The sequence below is a fragment of the Colobus angolensis genome, unplaced genomic scaffold (assembly GCF_000951035.1).
Source record: "Colobus angolensis palliatus isolate OR3802 unplaced genomic scaffold, Cang.pa_1.0 Scaffold70, whole genome shotgun sequence".
NCBI lineage: Eukaryota > Metazoa > Chordata > Mammalia > Primates > Cercopithecidae > Colobus > Colobus angolensis.
Window position 1 is genome coordinate 7,679,874 of NW_012120710.1, and position 27,688 is coordinate 7,707,561.

Below are 27,688 nucleotides of genomic sequence, written 5' to 3' on the forward strand. Positions count from 1 at the left end.
GGGAGGCGGAGCTTGCAGTGAGCTGAGATCCGGCCACTGCACTCCAGCCCGGGCGACAGAGCAAGACTCAGTCTCAAAAAAAAAAAAGAAAACAATAATCATATGATCATCTCAAAAAATGCAGAGAAAGCATTTGACAAAATCCAGCATTGCTTTATAATGAAAACCCTTGGCAAAATCGGCACAGATGGGACATACCTCAAGGTAACCAAAACCATCTATGACAAACTCACAGCCAACATTATACTGAAAGGGGAAAAGTTGAAAGCATTCTCCGTGAGAACTTGTACAAAACAAGGATGCCCACTTTCACCACTGCTGTTCAACATTGTACTGGAAGTCCTAGTGAGAGCAGTCAGACAAGAGAAAGAAATAAAGGGCATCCTTCATTGAAGAGAAAGTCAAACTATTGCTGTTTGCTGATGACATGATCCTATGCCTAGAAAACCTTAAAGACTCATCCACAAAGCTCCTAGATCTGATAAATGAATTCCGTAAAGTTTCAGGATACAAAATCAACGTACACAAATCAGTAGCATTGCTATACACCAACAATGACCAAGCTTAGAATCAAATCAAGAACCCAGCCCCTTTTACAACAGCTGCAAGAAAAATAAAATACTTGGGAATATATCTAACCAAGGAGATGAACAATCTCTACAGGAAAAACTACAAATGCTGCTGAAGGAAATCATGGATAACACACACAAATGGAAACACATTTCATGCTCGTGGATAGGTAGAATCAGTATTGCGGAAATGATCATACTGTCAAAAGCAATCTACAAATTCAATGCAATTCCCATCAAAACACCATTATCATTCTTCACAGAACTGGAAAAAACATTCCTAAAATTCATATGGAACAAAAAAAAAAAGATCCCACATAGCCAAAGCAAGACTATGCAAAAAGAAGAAATCTGGAGGCATCACATTACTTGACTTCAAACTATACTACAAGGCTATCATCACCAAAACAGCACAGTACTGGTATAAAAATAGGCACATAGACCAATGGAACAGAATAGAGAACCCAGGAAGAAAGCCAAATATTTACAGCCAACTGATCTTCGACAAAGCAAACAAAACATGAAGTAGGGAAAGGACACCCTATTCAACAAGTGGTGCTGGAATAATTGGCAAGTGGCATGTAGAAGAATGAAACTTCAACTCAAGATGGGTCAAAGACTTAAATCTAAGACTTGAAACCACAAAAATTCTAGAAGATAACATCAGAAAAACTCTTCTAGACATTGGGTTAGACAAGAGTTCATGACCAAGAACCCAAAAGCAAATGCAACAAACACAAAGATAAATAGATGGGACCTAATTAAATTTAAAAGCTTCTGCATAGCAAAAGAAATAAGCAGCAGAGTAAACAGACAACCCACAGAGTGGAAGAAAATATCTGCAAACTGTGCATCTGACAAAGGACTAATATCCAGAATCTACAAGGAACTCAATCGAATCAGTAAGAAAAAAACAAACAAATAATCCCATTAAAAAGTGGGTTAAGTATATGAATAGACAATTCTCAAAGGAAGGAAGATATACAAATGGCCAACAAACATATGAAGAAATGCTCAACAACAGTAATGATCAGGGAAATGCAAATCAAAACAATGTGATACTACCTTACTCCTGCAAGAATGGTCATAATTTAAAAATATGACATAAGTGAAAAATATGACCAACAGATGTTGGTTGTGGATGTGGCAAAAAGGCAACACTTTTACACTGCTGGTGGGAATGTAAACTAGTACAACAACTATGGAAAGCAGTACAGAGATTTCTTAACGAACTAAAAGTAGAACTACCATTTGATGCTGCAATCCCACTACTGGAGGAAGAGAAGTCACTATGTGTAAAAGACACTTGCACACACACGTTTATAGCAGCAAAATTCACAATCGCAAAAATATGGAACCAGCCTAAACGCTCATCAACCAACTAGTGGATAAAGAAAATCAGGCTGGGCGCTATGGCTCATGCCTGTAATCCCAGCACTTTGGGAGGACAAGGCAGGTGGATCATGAGGTCAGGAGATCGAGACCATCCTGGCTAACACGGTGAAACCCCATCTCTACTAAAAATACAAAAAATTAGCTGGGCATGGTGGCGGGTGCCTGTAGTCCCAGCTACTTGGGAGGCTGAGGCAGGAGAATGGTGTGAACCCGGGAAGTGGAGCTTGCAGTGAGCCAAGATCACGCCACTGCACTCCAGCCTGGGTGACAGAGCCAGACTCTGTCTCAAAAAAAAAAAAAAAGAACGAAAATTATTATCTATCTATCTATCTATAGAGAGTATTACATGGTGTGTGTGTGTGTATATATATAGTATTACATTTTATATATATATATATATATATATATATACACACACACACCTCACCCATCTCATCCTTCCCCCATACACACACACACACACACACACACACACCCCATGTATATTTACATGGTATATATTTACATGGTGTGTGTGTGTATATATATGTGTATACAACCATGTAATACTACTCAGCCATAAAAAGGAATAAAATAATGGCATTTGTAGCAATCTGCATGGAGTTGGAGACCATTATTCTAAGTAAGGTAACTCAGGAAAAGAAAAACAAACATTGTATGTTCTCACTCATACGTGGGAGCTAAGCTATGAGGATGCAAAGGCATAAGAATAATATGATGGACTTTGAGGACTTGGGGGGAAGGATGGGAGGCGGGTAAGGGAAAAAAGATACATTGTATACTGCTTGGGTGATGGGTGCACCAAATCTCAGAAATCACCACTGAAGAACTTTTCCCTGCAACTAAACACCACATGCTCCCTACAAACTATTGAAATTTTAAAAAATAATGCTAAAACCCCACAAATTCACAATAAACTTAAAACCAAATATTTTTCCTAATGTTTATACACATAGGAATCTTGGGTTATCACAGGGACCTGGAATTTTCTTCAACAACAATTCGCTAAAGCCTTACTATATTAAAAACACGTGGATTCTGGAGTCAGAAATTGCAGAGGCCAAGTCCTTGCTCTACTCTTCACTGTGACTTGGAATTTACTGACTATTTTTTTATCTTCAGTTTCCTCATTTTCAAATGCTGTAATAACAGTACCCATTTCCCAATGTTGTTGTGAAGATCACATGAAGAAAACGTAAGTGAAGCTCTGAGTACAAGGCCTGGCACACAGTTGGGAAGTGCTCAATTAAGTGTTAATAGAAACTATTACTACTAACAAAGTTGTTTATTTTATGAAGATTTGTTCTTAGAAATGTATTTTCCTTTGCCCAGCAATTCATTGTTTTCTAGGGATAGAAAAGGTAGAATAACAAATGTACTTCAAAATTCATTTCTCTCTGATAAAGGCCCCTGGAGTCATGAATGTGGGTTAGAAAAGTATGAACCATGAAGGCTCCCCCATATTCATGGTACTTAGAACTTATGCCCAAAAAGCTGCCAGTTTTCTGCAGATTAGAACAGTTTCTTATTCAAACAGTTTTAGCATTTTTAGAAGTGGATTCTTTTTATTTTGTGATTCATTGGGTGGCATAGTGTCTTATAGTGCTATGCTAATTTAAATCCTGTGTAAGAATAAATACCATTATTTTGCTTCCTTGCTATTGACTATACTCTTGCCTAGGCTATTATCATATAAATGCTTGTCTACAGACCTAATAGCAACAAGAAAGACAGTGTGTGGGAAAGTCCCATGTGAAAAACCACTCAGAACCTCAAAACCACTCCTAAGGGATGGCCAGCAGGATTGTCATCCCCATTAGATAAGAGAGAACAGCAGGGCAAGAGTGACCTACCCATGGTCACACAATTAATCCAGGGGCTATTAATGGTTAAGACCCTTATATTTAGACTTCCGTTTATAGTTGCTAATTCAATATCCTTTCAGTAGGTCGACAGACAGGAGGCTTAATCTGAAAGGAAGGTGAACATTCTAATGAGCAAGGCAGATCTCTTCAAAAACACACACTGTACCTTGGTTCTTCATCTGTAAATCTTCTACCAGAGTTTGCAAGCTTTCTAGTCTGTTCTGAAGCTTCCTGCATGTTTTTCCTGTTGTTTCTATTGGCGGAGACTGTGAATCTATTAGAAAATTGCTTAGATGTGATATTAAAAGTCTATTCAACATTTCCTTTTAGAAATCTTTTAATTAAAGGCTAAACAATTTTTCTTTAAAATAAAGAGATCTTTTTTCATGACAAATTCTAAAAGAGCTATAACACTTAAAGGAAACTCTAAAACATGATTTTAAAACAGAGAAAAATGAGTTTTATCTAAATATTGCAATGCTAGCCTATTTGATTTTGTTCAAACCAATCTGATGTATCATTACTTAACTACGTAATATTAAATAAGATGGGTAAAAAGAATACTTCAAGTTTCATGATACATTCTGCATTATAAATGACAGCTTTTCGTATCAAGCCTGAGTAGTTCCACTAACTACTCAGCGGAACTGCTGATTATACAGAAACTGCACCATTTTCAAGGGATGCGAGGCCAGTGCCCACGTCAGTTCTGTCACCTAACGGGAATGTATTATATGATGGCAGAGGGTGGCATGGATGCCAACATGATCACACTGAACCTAGAACGAACGTGGCAGTGGCAACTAAAGAGGGCCTAGGAGCATGTAAGCTATTCTCTTACCAGTGTGCTGTTTTGTCAACCTCTAAAAGTACTTAATTGGCAATCTGAAGACTTAAATTTTTATCTTAATCCCTGCCTAGCTGCATAATTTTGATAATATTTTTAATGGCTAATTTTCCTATCAAAAATACCCTTTTCATTCAAGGCAATTATCTAGGAATTACTTCAGTTTAAGAGAATGAGAAACATTTTCTTGGAGAGTTTTTTTTTTTGAGACAGAGTTTCGCTCTTGTTGCCCAGGCTGGAGTGCAATCATGGGATCTCGGCTCATCGCAACCTCTGCCTCCCGATTCAAGCGATTCTCCTGCCTCAGCCTCCTGAGTAGCTGGGATTACAGGCATGTGCCACCACACCTGGTTAATTTTGTATTTTTAATAGAGATGGGGTTTCTCCATGTTGGTCAGGCTGGTCTCGAACTCCCAACCTCAGGTGAGCTGCCTGCCTCAGCCTCCCCAAGTGTTAGGATTACAGACATGAGCCACAGCACCTGGCCAGAGGTTTTTAACATAAATAATATAAAATATATGTTTGATGAGTATGACAAGAAGCGGGGGGTTGGGGGTGAGAAGAAGTGTCAAGCAGTATTGCTCTATTCCTGCAATAACCACAGCTTTAAAAGGTAATATGGAGGCCAAAGCAACTCCATCTTGGATGCTAATCTGCTAAGTTGACTTCTGATTAATCCCAGTTCCAGGAAGGCATCCAAGATTTCCAGTTTCCTTGTAAGGTAGGTAGCAAGTACCTGCCATAAATTCTACCCTTAAGCAACTGTCCTGTTCATCCTTTCTGAGGCATGTATACCCTTTACCTATGGTATAAAGGCCCTGGGTCTGGGGGGATAGTGGTACAAGGATCCACCACCTTGTGTGACTGTTGCGAAGGCACAGACATGGCTCCATTCTTAAGTCCCTATTAAATGTTTCTTTCTGAGAAATTGGATTTGTCAGCCTCTTTCTTCAGCCTCTCAGCTTCCTCAGTCTTTGTGGGGAGGTTTGCACAGACTTGCCCACCACAGAACAGGAAAGTAATTCTATACTTAAAATTTAAAAAGACAGTAAATGAATAGCTTAGAAACATAAGAGATGAAAGAGGACACAAGTACAGAAAAAAAGATGTAAAAAATGTACTAATGTGTGATTAGGTATTTTTTAGGATCTAGAAATGTGTAAGGTATAGAATTTCAAAAGACTAAGAAATAACTTGATGATAATACAACTTTGTCTAGTTTCTCTCTTACAAAAGGGAATGATGTCATAGAACACCGGGGTTGTTTGGTCACTATCATACATGATGGGAAATATTTCAAGTTCATTCAACACATAATATTTAACTCTCACTTACTTACCAGGCATTTATTCTAAATCAAACATTTTTTTCTCATTTGTCTTATCAAATAACAAACTAACTTAAAATATTAAAAATGAGAAAATTTTGAAAAGTTTGTATGGTATGCACTTATAGTGACTAAAGCAGAGACTGAAGAAGAGTTATGATTTTAGAGAATGTAAATAAGAAAGAAAAGTAACTCACAGCATTTAAAAGATGATCCAAAATCTTTTAATAAAAGAGGCAAAGACGTTCATTATTCATTTAGAGAAAAAGAGAGATAATGTTTACATATAATATCAATATCAATATCTAAGGCTCATATGGTACATAATAGCTGTTCTATTTAAATAAGACCTGTTTAAGTTACACAGAATCAGTTAGAGCTTACACGTAAGAGCAGCACACAAAATCTTAATTCTGAGTCAAAAGAACTTAAGAGTTCAGTAGTGTAGGAAATCAATTAATCACATCAATGATATCAGATCCTTCTTACCTTTAACAGAATCAGATGAATGAATAGGCTTGGCGGACCTATACTGTGATGCGGAACCTATTGAACCTTCAACTGAACTAGTTAGGAGCGAGTGCACTGGAGACTTTTTAGGAGAAGAATTGAATGAACGAGAAGCTGAGTTTTTCACAGATGGACTTGCTAAAAGTTTGCAAGAACAAAAGTAAAAGGACAGAATTAACTAAAAATAGTACACTGCACTTCTCAAAAAGTCAAGCTTTCATGAGAAAATGTTCCCAATGGTGGAGGGACAGGCGGACATTCTTCTAAATACCCAAGATTTGGGGTTGGAACTGAAAAGGGTTATGCCTCAGGAATAAGGGTGAACAGGAACTAGACCTGCCCTTGGGATCCTGAGGTCTAGCTTCAAATCCTCTTTCTAATGTGATTAAATTGACCTGGATGCCTTAGTTGTCTACCAAATGCAAGCATGAATGCTCTCTAGAGGAAGGTAATCTCATTCATAGCATCACTATGTATATCATCTGTACAACTTTTCATATATAACATGTCATACAATAAAAATAACCAGGCATATAAGGAGACAAGATGATATGGCAGAAAACCAAGAGGAAAAAAATACAAATAATGACATAGATCTACAGGGTCCAGACAATGGGCTTATCAGGCATAGACTCCCATAGATTCAAGCAGCATTACTTCAGACTCCAAGTGAATTCTTACATGCATAAAAAAATAATATCTGCAGAAATGAATAAAAACTGCTAAAACAAACCAATCAAAAACAAAAACAATCTTAAAGCAAAAGGGGAAAAAAAGGAACAGACTGTGTTTAAATAAACAATAAACTTACAGCTGACTTCTTAGTGGAAACAATGAAAGAAAGAAAACAATGGAAAGTGATATCTTCAAAGTGAAGAAAAAAATACCAATTTAGAATTCTATACTCAGCAAAAATATTCTTCAAAAATCAGGATGAAATAAACACATTTCAGAAAAACAAAAATGGAGAGAATTTATCACCAGCAGGTTTACATTAAAAGAAGCCTTAAAGGCATAAGTAAAATGATACCAGAAAGTTAAGTGTAAGTATGTGGGTACATCTAAATGGATCTTAACTGTAGAAAACAATAAAAATAATTAAATGTGGTATTTATATTTTTATAATTCATATTTTTAATTAAAATATATGATAATTGTATGAAAGTTGGAAGGATAGTGAATGGAGTTAATATATTCGAAGGTACTGCCAATGTATGAGAAAAGGTAAAAGCATTCATTTATATCAATCTAATAAGGCAAGGATAAATGTTTTACTGTCCTGAGTAATCATTGAAACAATAGTAAAAAACATATAAATGAAGTAAACCTGAAGGAATTAAGTTTACATAAATGTTCTTTTATTCAAAATGTTAGTTCCTGAAAGACTTCCCCCAACCCAAAGATTATTTAAAAATTAAGAATTTGCAATTATTATATTTAAGAATATTACATTTTGATTATAAATATACAGTCATAATTAACAATGGGGATATGTTCTGAGAATTGTGCTGTTAGTTAATTTTGTCATTGTGTGACCATCATAGAATACACTTTCACAAACCTAGATGGTATACAGGCTATATGGTATAGCTTATTGCTTCTAGGCTACAAACCTGTAGAGCATGTCACTGTACTGAATACTGTAGGCAACTGTAACATAATGGTAAGTATTTATTTATCTAAATATGTCTAAACATAGAAAAGGTAACACACTGTGGTATGACATTATCATAGCTACAACATCACTAGGTAACAAGAATTTTTCAGCTCTATTATAATCTTATGGGACCTCTGTTGTTTACGTCATGGTCAATGACCAAAACATTATGCAGCATGTGACTGTATACTGACATTAAGAAAAAAAATGAAAATTTATCTTTTTCCCATCTCTTTTCAGCTTACCTCAAATTTCTCTATTTACTATACGGTCCAGATTTATAACTACATTTTTGTTGAATAATCATCGCAGTTTCATTCTTTCTCATTTATTTTGTTCTCTTCCATAGGAAGACCAATTATGTATCTGTTGGTTTGCCTCTGCCTTCCAAATATAACATATTCTGTGTAATTATTTTTGGTACTTATTTTTAAAAATTCCTTTTGTGTAATTTTCTCCATGGCTATAATTTCAGTCACATCTATTTTATTTTTCATTTTCTAAAGCTTTTCCCTGTGATGTTTTTAATCTTTCTCTTCCATTTCTAGTTTGAGTTATGCCACTTTGCTTGTCAACAAATTGTGTTGACTTTCAATCTCTTCTTTCTGGAGCTTTTTTTTAATGAGATCATCTTATCTATAATTCTTTGGAAATTTTATGGAGAACTGTCCATCTCGATTCTTCTCCTTTTCCTTTCGTCTATTCAATATTTATTCAGTACCTGCTATGTGCCAGGAAATCTCCAGGCACCTGGGATATATCCAGGAACCAAATGGCTAAAGACATCTGCCCTTGCACAGCTCTTGTCTCACAGGGGTGACACAGTATGTGAGAAGATACTAAGAGTAACTGATAAAAGGAAGAAGGAGCACTTGGAAGTGCGGGAAAATTGTGATTTTTATTTTATTTTAATTTACTTTTAGAGACAGGGTTTCGCCATGTTGTCCAGACTGGTCTTGAACTCCTAGGCTCAAGCAATCCACTCACCTTGGCCTCCCAAAGTGCTGGAATAACAGGCATGAGCCATCACACCGGCTGGTTGTGATCTTTAAATGTGGTGATGACAATTAAGTTCCACTGGGAAAGTGACACCTGGGTAAAGGCTTTAAAGGAGCTGAGGTTTTAGCAACACAAGTTAACACGGCATAAAAGCTCTAACACGGAAGCTGCCTGACATGTTCAAGGAACAGTTTGAGGGTGGATAAAACAAAATGCATGAAAGAGGGAGTAGCAGGAAATGAGGCCAGAGAGTTAACAAGGAGTTGGAAGATACTGCAATGACTTTGGCTTTTACCCTCATGGAAATGGGGAGACATTGTAGGCTCTATTTCTGTGCTTTCGTTGGAAACTCACCTGCAGATGCGAATGTGAAGCAACCAGAGGGATCTTCCATGTCTCCTGCATTCAATGTGACCGGCTCTCTGGAAGCATAAGAATGGTAATGTAAGCATTCCATTTCACAAACACAGTACTAAGATTCATAGATAGAAGCAAGCGAACACAGGCAAATGTGATGGCTTAAAATATAACCTCAAGATGGCAATCATAACCCTAAAGTCCTAAAATACTCTAAGAGGTAGGTTCAAAGTTGCATTATCTTTTTGTATTCAGAATCCATGAATATTTTACAGAATGAAAATATATAATCTTCATTAGAAAATCCATTTTTGTGTACTAATAGCTATAAAATCCACAACATCTGTTCATGGATTCTAAGAGTTGCAATCTTAATGACTCATTTAGAAATAAAGAAATCAGACCGGGCATGGTGGCTCACGCCTATAATCCCAGCACTTTGGGAGGCTGAGGCTGGTGGATCACGAAGTTAAGAGATCGAGACCATTTGGCCAACTTGGTAAAACTCCGTTTCTACTAAAAATACAAACATTAGCTGGGTGTGGTGGCATGCGCCTGTAGTCCCAGCTACTCGGGAGGCTGAGTCAGGGAAATCACTTGAACCCAGGAGGCAGAGGTTGCAGTGAGCCGGTATCACGCCTTTGCACTCCAGCCTGGGTGACAGAGAGAGAGTCTGTCTCAAATAAATAAATAAATAAATAAATAAATAAAGATAACAACAACTCATAACATTAGTAGTATCAGTGTACAAAACTATAAGTTGAAGTAAACTACATAGTTCTCTGTGAGTTGAGTACCAACATGAGAATAATATGGCAGCAGTTCTCAAGGTGGTTCCCTTTCAGGAGGTTTGTGAGGTCAAAATTATTTTCATTATGATATTAAGTTGTTATTTGCTTCGTAACTTTCAGTCTCTCACAAATGTACAGTGGAGTTCCCCAGAAGCTCCATGATAGTTGATATGCATATGAGAATCTAGGTGTATTTTATTAACCCAGTTACTGAAATGTAAAACATGTTTTCTCAATGACTTTTTGGAGCATATAGTTATTTTTTATAATAAAGAAAAAGTTATTTTTCATAATTTCAGAACAAAGAAGTATTACAGTACTTTCATTGCTGAAGGAAGCAGATTTTTCTAGTCATGAAGAAACTACTGCAGAGCTTTAATTATCTCAGGGAAGTAGCTTCTCTTTTTCCCACGCCTAGGACTGGGCTCCAACTCCAGTAGCTCAGTGTGGGTACCCAGAGGCAGTACACAGTGGTCATAAACACGGGCTCAGGAACCAGCTAAACCTGAGTTCAAATCTGACCTCCATTGTTTTCAAGCAGTATGACTTTGACAAGTTGCTAAGCAATCTGAGTCTTCATTTCTATGGGAAAATAATGCTTGCCTCATACATGAGATTAGACTAATAAGACAAGTCTAAATCAACTGGAAAATAAGAATTTTTATTAAGAATAATAATAATAAAACATGCAGTTGATAGTTGTGGTTATTAATAGGTATGATGTAGTATCACATACCCAGGTGAGAAGGAAATAAAAACATCATTTCTTTTAGGCTACAAGAAAGATTTACACTTGGTCAGTCTGCATCCATGGGTTCTGCAATCACAGATTCAACCAAATGAGAATTGAAAATACTTGGGGAAAAAGAAGATGGTTGTATCTGTACTGAACATGTACAGGCTTTTTTTTCTTGTCATTATTCCCTAAACTATACAATATAACAACTATTTACATAGCATTTACATTGTATTAGGTATTATAAGTAATCTAAGGATGGTTTAAAGAATATGGGAAGATGTGTGTAGGTCATATGCAAATACTATGCCATTTTATATAAGGGACTTGAGCATCTGTAAATTTTAGTCTCTGTAGGGATCCTGGAACAAATGCCCCCATGGATACCAAGGGACAACTGTGTTTACAAAGATTCAAATTCACTGTATTTTGATCAAGTAGCAGAGACAGTAAGAAAATATTTATAATACTATCTTAATCCATTCACTAAACAAATATTTACTGAATGGCTACTAGGTGGCAGGCATTATTACACTTGGTGCTGAAGACACAGCAATGAATTAGTCCCTACTCTAACTAGATCTTAATGTAGAATTCACGTTCATAATTTTTAATATATACAGAGGGCTCGGATATCTCTGTTTATTTAGGTGGTGAAAATAGAAAAGATAAAAATAAATTTTTCCAGGCAGTCCGTCAAAAGACAGACCTCATGATTGTAAGTAACTTGAGGACAGGGCCCATATCTGTCTTGCTCACTATATTCTAAGGGTCTGCTGCAGTGCATGGCACATTACAGACAGTTAAAGATCTTTTCAATTAATAACGAATAATCATAAAAGGGACATTTTGAAAATGGGGGCTGGTGTTTCCTACCTACTAAGAGTTTCACTTGATTTGCTTCCTTCAGTGGAGTCCCTCAACGAGTTGTTGCTTCTGTTGGTAGAGGGATGGGAGAAATCACAGTTTACACAATGTTATTTTCTTACCAATGTAACAAAAGTTTGTGAGAAAAGTAATGTATTCTTATGTAGGGTGAAATGATATCATTTGACAGCTGGATAAATAAATCATAAACATTAACTTAATGATAAAATTGCTTCTCTCAACATTACTTTTAGATAGATATGGATTCAAAAGAGTGAGACTGGGGCATTGGCTCTTCCAGGTGGAGGAAACAGAATGGAGAAAAAGCTTGAAGACAAAAATAAATGAACTTTTGGGAATCAGGAGGAGTCTGGTTTGATTAGAGGATAATACAGGAGTGAAAGTAGAGTGGTCACAAGGGAGATTTGTGTGACCACTCTGGGAGATTCTTCAGTGTCAGACTGAGGGACATGTACTTAATGTAGTAGGCAGTGAGGAGCTACTGAAGATTTTCGAGTAATGGCCACAGTGTCTTATACACCATGATAAATAATGAATTAACATTAGCCTTTTTTCTTTTTTGGCTAAAGTCAATTTTTGAAAGCTGTCTTTGATTACGGTCTTATTTGGAGTTATGGATTTCATTTCTTTTTGCTTTAAAAATTTTTCATTTAAGAATTCAGCTATTCCATTATTGATGAAAATAGGATTGTTTTCGATAAGGTGCTTATAGTCCTAAACTGAAGTTTTTATAGCTTCCTTCTGAACCATACTTTTCTCAAAAGTTATGTAAGCCATTGTAAATCTGTGTAAATGTAGAAAAAATCTTCCATTTTTTGGTATGGCATACCATATTAATAGCTTCATATGGATAAATATCAGCAAATTTTAAAGAAAAAATGTCTATTGAGTTGATTTCTAGAAACTAAATTACTTCAGTACATTTCACTGAAATCTTTCTTAAAGTCAGTTAAACAATGAACCCAATATGCCCATTAAGTGTCATGTAAACTTATGTCCAAACAGACTTCTCAAATTACAAAGCCACATATAAAACAGTTGGACAATTAATTTGATCCAGAATCTCAGATTCTTCTTACCTATGGCACATGTCTGATCTCAGGCTGGATTCAGTGATGCAATCTCTTACCCTATCCTCTCTGTATAGAAAATACAACTCTCAGTTAATCATATAAAGCACAATTTCATCCATGTCTTTTTAGACTAATCAATTGCTTACATATATTCAATTTTTCTTTTAGTGACAGCTGTGGATTTTAGGCCTCCAAGCAAATTTTGCAAAGGGCTCTGGAGTTCATCAACTGAGAAATGCTTTCCTCCCATGAATTCTTAAAAGCTTTAGGCTGAGTTTAGGCTTTAGTGACAAGGTCATTTATAGGATTATGGCAAATTAACAGAAACTCTCTAAAGGTAGGGACCAAATATATTCATGTTCAATACTACAGTCCAATAGCGTCCAAGCCCATCATTAGTGGCTAGAGTGGTGGAAGCTGATCAGGGAAGACCTGGTAATCCCTCAGAATGATCAGTGCTGGGAGCGGGGTCTCCAACTTTTACTTCTGGCTTTTCCTCTGCTTTGTAGGAGGAGGAATGTTAATCTATGCCTAAATTTACAAATCTGTCAAATAAGTGTAATAATACTGCCCTGGATTGTAAGGCATATTATAGTTATGACAAAAATGGAAGTGCTCTGAAAATGAAAATGTTCGACCGGGCGCGGTGGCTCAAGCCTGTAATCCCAGCACTTTGGGAGGCCGAGACGGGCGGATCACAAGGTCAGGAGATCGAGACCATCCTGGCTAACACGGTGAAACCCCGTCTCTACTAAAAAATACAAAAAACTAGCCGGGCGAGGTGGCGGGCACCTGTAGTCCCAGCTACTCGGGAGGCTGAGGCAGGAGAATGGCGTGAACCTGGGAGGTGGAGCTTGCAGTGAGCTGAGGTCTGGCCACTTCACTCCAGCCTGGGCGACAGAGTGAGACTCCGTCTCAAAAAAAAAAAAGAAAAAGAAAATGAAAATGTTCATTGGAGTTGCTAGTGGAACAGTTCCAACGTTATGTGCTTCAGATAACGTAATGTTATACTAAGGCAACTGGGCTGTTACTAATATTTTACTATTATTACTAATAATTAACAATTAGATAAACTCAGCTAATATTTTGCTACCTTAGGTAAATATATACAAATTGGACATCATAAGAAGCTGGAGATTATTTATATATAGGTATTATTTCAGGAACTATTACTTTTAGGTATTTGTCATATAATCAGAAAATGAATATTACAATAATGGGCTATTATAACTAAAATATATATACCATATCAAAATGCTTTAAGATAAGCTAAGCTAAATGATAACACACAAAAGTAAAACCCACTCTCTGAAAGAACAGGAGACTCTCATTGATGTCTGTAGCTGTGTGCAAGGAAGGGCTGCTGAACTGGCTGAATCCTTTTTGGATCTAATCTTTTACTAATATGATATAATCAAATCAAGTCATTGGCATGAATGCAGAGAAAACGAAGCATTTCCTATTACCTTCTACTTGGAGAGTATGTAGTTCTCAATGTTCTAGTTTTATCTTCACCATTGAACTGTGTGGCTGCAGACATGTCGACCTTTTGAGATGTGTTTTTCTCATTTACAAAATGGGATAAATAAACCCTGCTCTGCCTTGTCTCAACCAATAAGATTATGGATATAAAATCTTTTGAGAATTAAAATTTACAAATATAACTTTGGGTGACACCTTGCACTAAGTATTTTCTGAATAGAATGACTGTATTGTTTTCTCTTAATGTCAAGTTGTTTTACATTTGCTTAACTCCTCCATCTTCATATTGTTTTATGTGGTAACTTCAGATACCTTTTAAAGTTATTTAAACCTCACCCTCCCAGAGAATAACATGTGAATAACTCAATGGCAAACCATTCAAGAGATGAGCTTTCCCATTCTGTGTGCACACAGCCTTACACAGCCACATACAAGGCTCCCAGAGATGTTCTTCCATCTTCCTCTGTCTTGCTCAGAGACACAGCTGGCTCCTCATTGATCACGCTTCTCAACTCTTGGAGAAGCTGTTTCAGGTCCCTTGTTGGATCTTCCTTCAGTGTGTTAGCTTTCGTAGAGTGCTGAATTAAAACAATTTACAAACAAAGACACTTATTTTTTCAGATTCTTATGCTATTTCCTATCACAAAATTAATACAACTGGTAAACAGAAATTATGGAAAAGCAAGAAAAGGAAAACAAAAACATCACCCATAAGTTTATTACACAGAGATAATCAATAATAACCAGGAAATAATCAATAGAGTACTATATCTAATTTATATGTGCGTGGACACATATACACATGTGGGGCCAAACTACATATGTTTATTTTTAAACTACTTTTGTTTTAAAACGTTAACAATTTAGTATAAACATCCTTACTATGTCATTAAATATTTTCAAATATTTACACATGGACAAAATAATTTTCAATACTTTGTTTACAGCTAAGCTAATTTGATAGAGCAGTGGAACTTGAGAAGTAAGAAGCTCTTTAGAGATGAGTTAATCTACCCCCCACATTTTACTGATGAGGAAAGAAACATCCAATATTTTCTAACTGTGTTAGTTGGTGTTTAAGAATAATATGAGATTTTCAGAATGATAGTGTTCCCCAATAAATCTTTATAATATAATAAGGAATACAGACATTTTCAACAGGCACATCAAGAGGGGAAACCAAATGATCAGAGTGCACTGAGGAGCAGGTAGACTCGGGCTATCCCTGAGCTATTCTAGCTGAAGGAGTCCATCCCACTGAAAAGTTACACCTGTCACACAGATTGGCTGCTGAGGGATGAACACTGCAGATTTTTTATCCATTGGACTTTAATTTTCTAGGGTTTATGCCAATGAAGAGCTGATGTTACTGGTATAATATAATCCTCATATTCTCCTCTTCTCAACTCCACTAATAAACCAATATAATGTCCAACTGAAGATATGAAGAGTTCTGACTAACTGAATGTGTGCTAAGTATGTCTTCCCAGTTTACTGATGGCTATCTTACCTAGAAATTGTCATGATGAGGCAGTCTAAAGTTTCATAAATTACACTCCACTCAAATATTAAATTTGACTCCATTTGCTTAAAAATATAGGGATGTGAATCACTTTCTCAATTGTGAATAAAAACATTTGTCTCTAAAAAGATGATCCAATTTTACCAAACACTGGTTTTGTTCTTGCCCTCACCGTAATATGCATAATACCCAATATGGGATAAAACCTCATAAAGTTTATAAAGAAAATCTTACCCTATGGCAATATTCACTCACCTTAGTTATAACCTAGACTTCTTATCTTCCCATCTTCTGCCCACCAGAAAGTTTATCAAATAAGCTTTGGCAATTACTGTTAAAATTTTTGAGCCATTGACATTTATTATAAATGAGCAATGTAAAACCCATAAACATATATAAATATGTTGTTCTCCCCCGTCATTGTGACACCTAGGTTCTTTGAGAGTGACTGATGCTTTACAATATGTAAGTTTTGTTTGTTTGTTTTTGAGACAGAGTCCCACTCTGTCACCTAGGCTGGAGTGCAGTGACATGATCTCAGTTTACTGCAACTTCCATCTCCCAGGCTCAAGCAATCCTTCTGCCTCAGCATCTCCAGTAGCTGAGGACTACAGGCATGCACCACCATGACCAGCTAACTTTTTTGTAGAATGGGGTTTTGCCATATTGCCCTGGATGAGCTCAAACTCCTGGACTCAGGTGATCCACGCATCTCGGTTTACCAAAGTGCTGGGATCACAGGCGTGAGCCACTGTGCTGGCTGACATGAGGTTTGAAAAAGCATTCAATTGGCCAGGTACAGTGGCTCACGCCTGTAATCCCAGCACTTCGGCAGGCCGAAGCGGGCGGATCACAAGGTCATGAGATTGAGACCATCCTGGCTAACATGATGAAACCCCGTCTCTACTAAAAATACAAAAAATTAGCCAGGTGTGGTGGCAAGTGCTTATAGTCCCAGCTACTTGGGAGGCTGAGACAGGAGAATGGTGTGAACCCGGGAGGCGGAGATTGCAGTGAGCCACGATTGTGCCACTGCACTCCAGCCTGGGAGACAGAGTGAGACTCCGTCATAAAAAAAAAAAAAAGTATTTCAATTTACCATTCACTAGAAATTAATTATAATTAGTCCTATGACATTCTTTTATTGACTTTATCCCAATACTTACCTTTCAAACTTCTATGTGTGTTTCTCCTCCAATGAAAATGTAACCTCCACAGAGGCAAGGACTTGATTTGATCATCATTGTCTTTATATATTCCATTACATATAACCCATACTTTGGTTGGGTATAAAAATCACAAAAATATCAAGGCTGGAGGGGTCCTGAAAATCTTTTGGTTCTAGTCCAACTCCCATATCAGAAGGGATGAAGAATTCTCTTTATGGCATTCCAGTAATATGCTTATCTGGCCTTTGCTTGATCACCAAAGATCAAGGAAGGCAGTTTAATTTTTATATAGTTTCACATCTTTTAAAGAAAAGCTTCCCTCCATACCCATACACTTTCCAACCCTTGTCACAGTTCTAACACCTAGGATTGTAAGAAATGAGCATAACATAACCCTTTAAAAATGATACTTATTTTATCATACACTCATACACCCCCTCCTTACTTCCCAACACACACCTCAGGCTAAATTTACTCAGGAAAAGTCTGAGCAGAGCAGAGAGCTGTCCCCCTTGCTTGATCTGGATGCTATCATTAAAACCTTTTTTGGTTGCCACACAATAACACCAACTGAGACTGAGCAGGCAGTCAACTGAGAATCCTTATGTCTTTTCCAGAAGTTCTCAATAAGCTTCCTCTTCTGTGTCTTATACCTTGTACTTTGGGGTATTTACTATAACAATAGAAATGTCTTTCTTTCCTCTCTCTGAGACAGTTTCATTCTTTCACCCAAGCTGGAGTGTGGTGATGCGATCATGGATCACTGCCGCCTTGACCTCTCAGTTTCAATTGATCATTCTGCCTCAGTCTCCTGAGTAGCTGGGACTATAGGTGCATGCCACCACACCCGGCTATTTTTTTTTTGTTTGTATTTTTTGTAGGGATGGGGTTTTGCCATGTTGGCCAGGCTAGTCTCCAATTCCTGGGCTCAAGCAATCTGCCTGCCTCGGCCTCCCAAAGTGCTCCCATGTGAACCACCATGCCTGGCCGATTTACGTTTTATTTAGTCAAAATTATCAATCTTTCTTTTTAATGTTTGTATAGCTTATAATAGTTTTATTAATTCATGTTGAATACTTCATTGGTTAATTCATAGGAAATACACTTTGATTTATAACATGAGCAAAATACACTTTTTAAAATTAGAAAATAGCACTGCTGGGTGCGGTGGCTCATGCCTGTAATCCTCACACTCTGGGAGGCCAAGGCGGGTGGATCACCCAGGTCAGGAGTTTGAGACCAGCCTGGCCAACATGGTGAAACCCCATCTTTACTAAAAATACAAAAAATTAGCTGGATGTTGTAGTGCACACCTGTAATTCCAGCTACGTAGTAGGCTGAGGGAGGAGAATTGCTTGAAACCGGGAGGCGGAGGTTGCAGTGAGCTGAGATCGTGCCATGGCACTCCAGCCTGGGCAACAAGAGCAAAACTCCATCTCAAGAAAAAAAAATAGAAGAAAAGAAAACAGTTAGGAAATAGTTCTAAAATATAGTTACATACAACTCTTATCAGGCTTGTAAAGAAATAAACACATGCTCTTCCTGAAGTTACCAGAGCCCAACAAAGGATCCTGCTCTCCCCTACCCCAGTCCTTTGACCCTTAGAACAAGGGTCCCCAAACCCTGGACCGGTACCGGCCCATGGTCTGTGAGGAATGGGGCCGCATAGCAGGAGGTGAGTGACAGGACAGTGGGTGAAGCTTCATCTGTATCGGTAGCTGCTCTCCATCACTCACATTACTGCCTGAGCTCCGCCTCCTGTCAGATCAGGGGTGGCATTAGATTCTCATAGGAGTGCGAACCCTCTTGTGAACTACACAAGCAGGAGATCTAGGTTGCACACTCCTTATGGGAACCTAATGCCTGATGATCTGAGGTGGAGCTAAGGCAGTGATGCTAGTGCTGGGGAGTGGCTGCAAATACAGATTAATATTAGCAGAAGCCGGGTGCAGTGGCTCACACCTGTAATCCCAGCATTTTGGGAGGCTGAGGTGGGTGGATCACGAGGTGAGGAGTTCGAGACCAGCCTGGTCAACATAGAAAAACCCCGTCTCTACTAAAAATACAAAAATTAGCTGGGCATGGTGGCATATGTCTGTAGTCCCAGCTACTCAGGGGGCTGAGGCAGAAGAATCGCTTGAACCTGGGAGGCAGAGGTTTTGGTGGGCCAAGATCGTGCCACTGCACTCCAGCCTGAGCAACAGAGTGAGACTCCGTCTCAAAAAAACAAAAACAAAACAAAAAACATTAGCAGAGAGGGTTGACTGCACAAAGACCATAATAAATCAATTGCTTGCAGACTTATCAAAACCCTATCAGTATGTGGCAAGTAACAATTAAGCTGCATCTGGTGGCTGGTTTTATAGTGGTAAGTGAGTTGATGTACTCAACTGTACAGCTGCACCTGGTGGCAGGCTTTAAGTCAGAACTAGACACTGATTTTAGTCCATGTGTGTCCTGCCCATTATTTGATTTACCACTTTGCCTGCACCTCTTTCCTGCACTGTACACTTGTCTCAGTCAGATTTGGTAAGCCCACAAGCTAACCCTAGCCAAAATGGATAAAAACAATCATCACTGGAAAGCTTCTTTGAAAAGGGGGAAAGACCGAATGATGAGACAGCAGAAGGCTCCAAGACTGCCAACAAAAAGAAAGCTGCATTGAAAAGAAAGCTGCATTTAAAAGAAAATACCAAGAGTCCTACTTAAATTACAGGTTCATTGCAATACGTGATTCACATTCTCCAAGCCCTTTTTTAATAATATGTGGTGACCGGCTATCCAATGAAACCATGAAACCTTCAAAACTGCTTTATCACATGGAGACAAAGCACCCTGCATTAAAAGACAAGCCTTTGGAGTTTTTCAAAAAAAAGAAAAACAAATGGCGAACATGAAGAACAGAAGCATTTATTGAACACCACCACTCCGTCAAATGTGTCTGCACTGAGAGCATCATTCTTAGTGGCTAAACGCATCGAGAAAGTGAAGAAGCCCCTTACTATTGGCGAAGAGATGATCCTGCCTACTGATAAGCACGTTTGTCGTGAACTCTCAGGAGAAACTGCAGTTCAAAAGGTGACATGTGTTCCTCTTTCAGCTAGCACCATAACTAGACATATAGATGAAATAGCTGAGGATAGTGAGGCACAATTGTTAGAGGGTTAACGAATCACCATGGTACACAATCCAGATTGACAAGTCTATTGATTTTGACAACAAGGCAACAATGCTTGTTTTTGTGCTACATATTTTTCAGGAGGATGTGCAGGAGCACATGTTATATGTGCTTTTGCTGCCAAACAACACCACAGCTGCAGAACTATTCAAGTCTTTGAATGATTACATATCAGGGAAACTAGTCATTTTGTGTTGGTATATGCATGGACAGAGCGGTTGCCATGACTGGACAGCTTTCTGGTTTCACTACTCAGGTCAAAGAGGTTGATTCTGAATGTGAGTCTATGCACTGTGTCATCCATAGAGAGATGCTGGCTAACCAAAAAATGTCACCTGAACTTAACAATGTTTTGCAGGATGTGATTACAATTATTAACCACAGTAAAGTACATGCCTTTAACTCGTCTGTTCACACAGCTCTGCGAGGAGATGGACACAGAGCATATACGTCTTCTCTTATACACAGAAGTGAGATGGCTTTCTAAAGGTAGATCACTGACTAGAGTTTTTGGGTTATGAGAGCCACTCCAGAGATTTCTTTTAGGAAAAAGTCACCACTGGCAGCACATTTCAGTGACACAGAATGGGTCACAAAACTTGCTTACCTGTGTGACATATTCAACTTACTCAACAAAATCTGTCACTTCAGGGGAGAATAACAACAGTGTTCAAGTTGGCAGATAAAGGGGCTGCATTCAAAGTCAAACTGGAATTATGGGAGCAACGAGTTAACACTGGAATTTTTGACATGTGTCAAAATTATCAGAGATTTTGAAAGAGGCTCTGCCAAGGCCTCCTTTCTCCCAGCTAGTGCATGATCACCTATTTCAGCTTTCGAAAGAGTATAAGCATTACTTCCCAACCACAAAAGACCCCCAAACTGGAAAGGAATGGATCCGTCACCCATTTGTCAATAAACCAGGTGCATTGGCTTTGTCCATGCTAGAAGAGGATCAACTGCTTGAGATTGCAAATGACAGTGGCTTTAAAAGTATGTTTGAGACAACTTCAAATCTCCCTATGTTCTGGATTAAAGTCAAGGCAGAATATCCTGAGATTGCTACAAAAGCATGGAAAAGCCTGCTTCCATTTCCAACATCCTATCTTTGTGAAGCAGCGTTTTCTGCAGTGACAGCAACCAGACGAGATTAGGGAGTAGACTGGACATAAGCAACACACTTTGGGTGTCACTGTCTCCCATCACCACCAGATGGGACCATCTAGTTGCAGGAAAACAAGCTCAGGGATACCACTGATTCCACAATATGGTGAGCTGTATAATTATTTCATTATATATTACAATGTAATAATAATAGAAATAAAGTGCACAATAAATGTAATGCACTTGAATCATCCCAAAATCATTCCCCGCCTCAACCTGTTCCATGGAAAAACTGTCTTTCATGAAACTGGTCACTGGTGCCAAAAAGGTTGGGAACTGCTGCCTTAGGATACACATTAAGGCTATTTCTAGAGCACATATATTTGCAGGGTAAAACTTATACAAGCTTTTTGTGCTATGGGAAGAATATAAGCTTATACATTAAGTTGTGAAGCTTAAGGTTTATTTTGTGGTTTGGTTAGTTTCCTATTACATTCTGACTCTGAAATCATTGACTTTGAAATCATTTTATGTTAGACTTGTTTCTAAAATTTTTCATAAATTATATCTTTAATGTACTTCTATCTTCTCCAATACTGCTTTTTCTAATGGCCTTAAGTCTATTACAGGCAAACTTACAAGTCATGATGTAAGATAAGTAAGGCCTAGGGAGAGTGTACTCCTCAACCAGTTCTGTCTCCATTCTCCAAAGACAAAAGATAAATGAAAAAGCTAAAAATAACAGCTTGATCTCATTCAGTTTGAATTCAACCACTCTATTTTGAGAATATCTGCCCCAAACCCATCTCTTATATTTATATTCCTTTTAGAGTATAGTTATAAAATGGAATATAAGTACACTATTTACATAACATATTAGGAATAGATGGACAGGAAACAGGAAAAAAGTTATGAAGCATTGCTAAAAATCTTGCCCACATCATGTGTATTCCATTGGCAAAGATCAAGCGCAGCAATAACAAATGGTAGTGCATAGGAATAGAATCTGATACACAACCAAAATCAATTCTAGCATCCTAGATATATTTTACTTATGTTAAAATAGCCACTATTTGAAATATTAATCTAAAATGCTCCTATATCAAACTATCAGTTATATATATATGTATATGTATGTATATGTCTATGTGTGTACACGCACAAAGATACAGTACATACATGTTCTAGGTGTTTGAGTTTGGGCCAAATTACACAATATTACTTTTCTGGTTTTCCTACTTTCTTACTTTTAACACAGGAAAATCACCTGGATAATTTCAACTGCCTTTGAATCTTTAAAACTGTGTGATCGTCATTCACAAAGACTAATGAAACACAATAATAGTTCATATAGGGTATCTATTTACATCATCAACTTAAAATTATTTTTATAAACATCAATCTTCTGTATAATGTAGAGAAATAGTACAGTATAACAGTTAAGGACATAAGTTCTGGACTCAGGCTGTCTGGGTAAGTCTTGCCGAAATTATTATTACTATTATTATTATTATTATTTTTTTTTTTTGAGAGAGAGTCCTACTCTGCTGCCCAGGTACTGCAACCTTGTACTCATGGGCTCAAGCAATCCTTCTGCCTCGGTCTCCTGACTAGGACTACAAGCAAATGCCAATATGCCTGATTAATTTTTTTTAACTTTGTAGAGATGAGGTCTCACTACTTTGCCCAGGCTAGTCTCAAACTCCTGGTCTCAAGCAACCCTCCATCCTCAGTCCCCACAAAGTGTTGGAATTTCAAGCATTAACCACAGTGCCCAAACTCAAGTGTATTTTTGCTGTGTAAACCATGTGTAAGTCACTTAGCTTCTTCAAGCCTCAGTTTCCCTGTCTGTAAAATAGAGATAATAATAGCACTTCCCTCATGTTAAGTAGTTGTGAGAAATGAACTAATCTCCATAAGTACTTTGCACAGTGCCTGGCAAAGGAGTTTTCAGTAAATCTAAGCTATTATTAGAATTGTAAAATAAAGAGACTAAAATCAAGATAAATAATAAATGAAGGGGCAATGTAGAACAATGCAAACAGTAATATTCTGCTTCTAAACTTGGCATTAACTTCTGTACTATCCTAAGCCCCATTTTAATGACACTAAAGGAATTAAGAAGGATAAAGAGGAAAGGACAGATAACATTAAATTAGTAATGCTAACAAAATTTTGGGAGGTGGCAGGCAAATGGATAATTCATAATTAATTTAGCAAAACAAAGTTAAAACTTAAAGTACCTGCACAGAAGCTGCCAATGTGAAGCAAGCTACTCTGCCTCTGAGTATTCCAGGAAGGCTCAGGAATTGGAGGTCTCATGTATTTCGAAGTCCAGGGTAAGAAATAGGGCAGAAAAATTGGAGGATTGGCTAAGTCTATAGGAGAAGCTGTTAGAATCCCAGAAGCTGTCTCCATATACTCAGGTGATTACTCATTCTTTCCCCCAAATGAATTTAGAGGCTTAACCTTTGGGTAAGGTTGAACCAAAGGACTTTGGACTCCATAGAGATATCTATCTTGTATAGCAGGAGTAAGGTTGCAAATGTTAAATATGAGTATTAAGTGAGACTGCATAGATAGATATATATTAATAGTTACCCTAGACTTCCTCTTCCACTCACTTAACAGAATTCTGACAGACTTATACCTCTAAGTCAGGAATAAGAGATCCCTCTTTGGGGAAACTGATCAGCCCAAGACTAAGGACCTATAGATAACTTTTGGGTCCCTCAATAAAGAAGCAATACCTAACCATCTACCAGTTGAAAAGCCCCAACAACCTTACACAAAGCTTTCAATAGCTTTTTAGGGCCTCAGTCTTAAATATGAATGGATATCCAAGGGTCACCAAGCATTAAAAGAAAGTCTCTACAAAAACAAAACAATGAATTCCAAGAAACATTGATAATTCAGGTAACACAAAAAATTATCTAAAAACCAAAGTTAATATCCTTAAAGAGAAACAAGAAAGTATTGACTGGACATGGTGGCTCATGCTTGTAATTCGAATAGTTTGGGAGGCTGAGGTAGGCAGATCACTTGAGGTCAGGAGTTCGAGACCAACCTGGCCAACATGGCGAAACCCCAGCTCTACTAAAAATACAAAAATTAGCCAGATGTGGTGGAGGTGCCTATAATCCCAGCTGCTCAGGAGGCTAAGGCATGAGAATTGCTTGAATCCAGGAGATGGAGGTTGTAGTGAGCCGAGATCACGCAACTGTACTCCAACCTGGGTGACAGAGTAAGACTACATCTCAAAAAACAAAACAAAACAAACAAACAAACAAAGTGTTGTCTTCATGAAAGAACAGAAAACTACATAAAGAGAAGACTTTAGAAAACAACAACAAAAAAAATGAGCAAAAGCTGGAAACATTCCCTTTGAAAACTGGCACAAGGATGCCCTCTCTCACCACTCGTATTCAACATAGTATTGGAAGTTCTGGCCAGGGCAATCAGGCAAGAGAAAGAAAGAGTATTCAAATAGGAAGAGAGGAAATAAAGGATATTCAAATAGGAAGAGAGGAAGTCAAATTGTCCCTGTTTGCAGATGACATGATTGTATATTTAGAAAACCCCACTGCCTCAGTCCAAAATCTCCTTAAGCTGATAAGCAACTTCAGCAAAGTCTCAGGATACAAAATCAATGTGCAAAAATCACAAGCATTCCTATACACCAATAACACACAAACAGAGAGCCAAACCATGAGTGAACTCCCATTCACAATTACTTCAAAGATAATAAATTACCTAGGAATACAACTTACAAGGGACGTGAAGGACCTCTTCAAGGAGAACTACAAACCACTGCTTGAGGAAATAAGAGAGGACACAAACATGTAACCCATTAAACCTTTTGAAGAGGCAGCTTTGCTGGTGGTATTGTCTTGTGCCACAGTGAGTCGTAAGTGAAATCTGAACCAAAAGTGAGTTTATGAAGACCGGTGGGCAGGAGCTCAAGAACTGCAGGGTTGTCCTGCAGCCAGTGCCTGATGTGCCCCAGCTGGGAAGCTGATGAATAGCTGAGATCTGTATCTGTGGACCTGAATGTTGATCCCTCGCTTCAGATTGACATACCTGATGCACTCAGTGAGAGAGATAAAGTCACATTTACAGTGCACACAAAGACCACACTGCCCACATTTCAGAGCCCAGAATTTTATGTTACAAGGCAACATGAAGACTTTGTGTGGCTACATGACAGTCTTATTGAAACAACAGACTATGCTGGGCTTATTATTCCACCTGCTCCTATGAAGCCTAACTTCAGTGGTCCTTGAGAGAAGATGCAGAAACTGGGAGAAGATGAAGGGTCTATGACCAAAGAAGAATTTGCCAAGATGAAACAAGAACTGGAAGCCTACGTGTTGGGCGGAAAAATACTAAAGAGGTGTTTGGTGGCTTCTTTAAAAGTGTGGTGAAAAATACTAAAGAGGTGTTTGGTGGCTTCTTTAAAAGTCATTTTTACTGGAGTCAGGGAGGTAGATGACTTCTTTGACCAAGAGAAGAACTTCCTTATTAACTATTACAATAGGATCAAATATTCTTGTGTGAAAGCTGACAAAATGACCAGATCTCATAAAAATGTTGCCGATGTCTATATCCACACTGCAGTCTGCTTACATAGCCTGGCTTTAGAAGAGCTCACAGTCATCAAAAAGTACCTATTGAAGGTTGCTGAGCTATTTGAAAAACTTAGGAAAGTAGAGGATCAAGTTTCATCAGATGAAGATTTGAAGCTAAGAGAGCTCCTCTGATACTACATGCTCAACATCGAAGCTGCTAAGGATCTCTCATACAGATGCACCAAAGCCCTCATTGATTATGAGAACTCAAACAAAGCTCTGGATAACACCCGGTTAGAGAGCAAAGACGTCAAGTTGGCTGAGGCACACCAGCAGGAGTGCTGCCAGAAATTTGAACAGCTTTCCGAATCTGCAAAAGAAGAACTGATACATTTCAAACCGAAGAGAGTGGCAGCATTTAGGAAGATTCTAACTGAAATGTCTGAACTGGAAATAAAACATGCCAGGAACAATGTCTCCCTTTTGCAGAGCTATATTGACTTGTTCAAGAATAACTGATATGCCTTCACTCAGAAGAAAAGAAATGAATGTGAAAGAAAACCAAGCATCACTTGCACTTAAGGCATTACCATGGAAGATATATTAGCTTTAACTTTAGTTTAAAATTATGTGAATAAATATTTTGATTGCTACAAATCTTAAAAAAAAAGAGGACACAAACAAATGGAAAAACATTTGATGCTCATGGATAGGAAGAATCAATATCGTGAAAATGGCCATATTGCCCAAAGTAATTGGTAGATTCAATGATATCCCCATCAAGCTACCATTCACTTTCTTCACAAAATTAGAAAAAACTACTTTAAATTTCATATGGAACCAAAAAGGAGCCCACATTGTCAAAACAATCCTAAACAAAAAGAACAAAGCTGGAGGCATCACGCTACCTGACTTCAAACTATATTACAAGTCTACAGTAACCAAAACAGCATGGTACTGATACTAAAACAGATATATAGACCAATGGAACAGAACAGAGGCTTCAGAAATAATGCCACACATCTACAACCATCTGATCTTTGACAAACCTGACAAAAACAAGCAATAGGGAAAGGATTCCCTATTTAATAAATGACATTGGGAAAACCGGCTAGCCATATGCAAAAAACTGAAACTGGACCCTTTCCTTACACTTTATACAAAAATTAACTCAAGACGGATTAAAGACTTAAACATAAGATCTAAAACCTTAAAAACCCTAGAAGAGAACCTAGGCAATACCATTCAGGACGTAGGCATGGGCAAAGACTTCACGACTGAAACACCAAAAGCAATGACAACAAAAGCCAAAATTGACAAATGGGATCTAATTAAACTAAAGAGCTTCTGCACAACAAAATAAACTAGGCTGGACACAGTGGCTCACACCTGTAATCCCAGCATTTTGGGAGGCCAAGCTGGATGGATCACAAGGTCAAGCGATTGAGACCATCCTGGCCAACATGGTGAAACTCTGTCTCTCCTAAAAATACAAAAATTAGCTGGGCATGGGGGCACACGCCTGTAGTCCCAGCTACTTGGGAGGCCGAGGCAGGAGAATCACTTGAACCCAGGAGACGGAGGTTGTAGTGGGCAGAGATCATGTCGCTGCACTCTAGCCTGGTGACAGAACAAGACTCTGTCTCAAAAA

The 27,688-nt window shown here is 37.9% G+C and overlaps 1 protein-coding gene and 1 pseudogene across 2 annotated transcripts in view; one reads left to right on the forward strand and one right to left on the reverse strand.

Moving 5' to 3' along the window:
- CCDC158 (coiled-coil domain containing 158) overlaps positions 1-27,688 on the reverse strand; it is a 116,708-nt gene that overhangs the window by 6,786 nt on the left and 82,234 nt on the right. For both annotated transcript variants that reach the window (XM_011927228.1, XM_011927227.1), the window contains 6 exons: positions 14,929-15,074; positions 13,021-13,080; positions 11,930-11,989; positions 9,524-9,591; positions 6,493-6,651; positions 3,996-4,103 (listed from right to left, as the gene is read on the reverse strand). In XM_011927228.1, coding sequence (XP_011782618.1) covers positions 3,996-4,103; positions 6,493-6,651; positions 9,524-9,591; positions 11,930-11,989; positions 13,021-13,080; positions 14,929-15,074 — 601 coding nt within the window. The remainder of the gene's footprint in view (positions 1-3,995; positions 4,104-6,492; positions 6,652-9,523; positions 9,592-11,929; positions 11,990-13,020; positions 13,081-14,928; positions 15,075-27,688) is intronic.
- On the forward strand, positions 22,114-26,556 carry LOC105501346 (annotated as a pseudogene).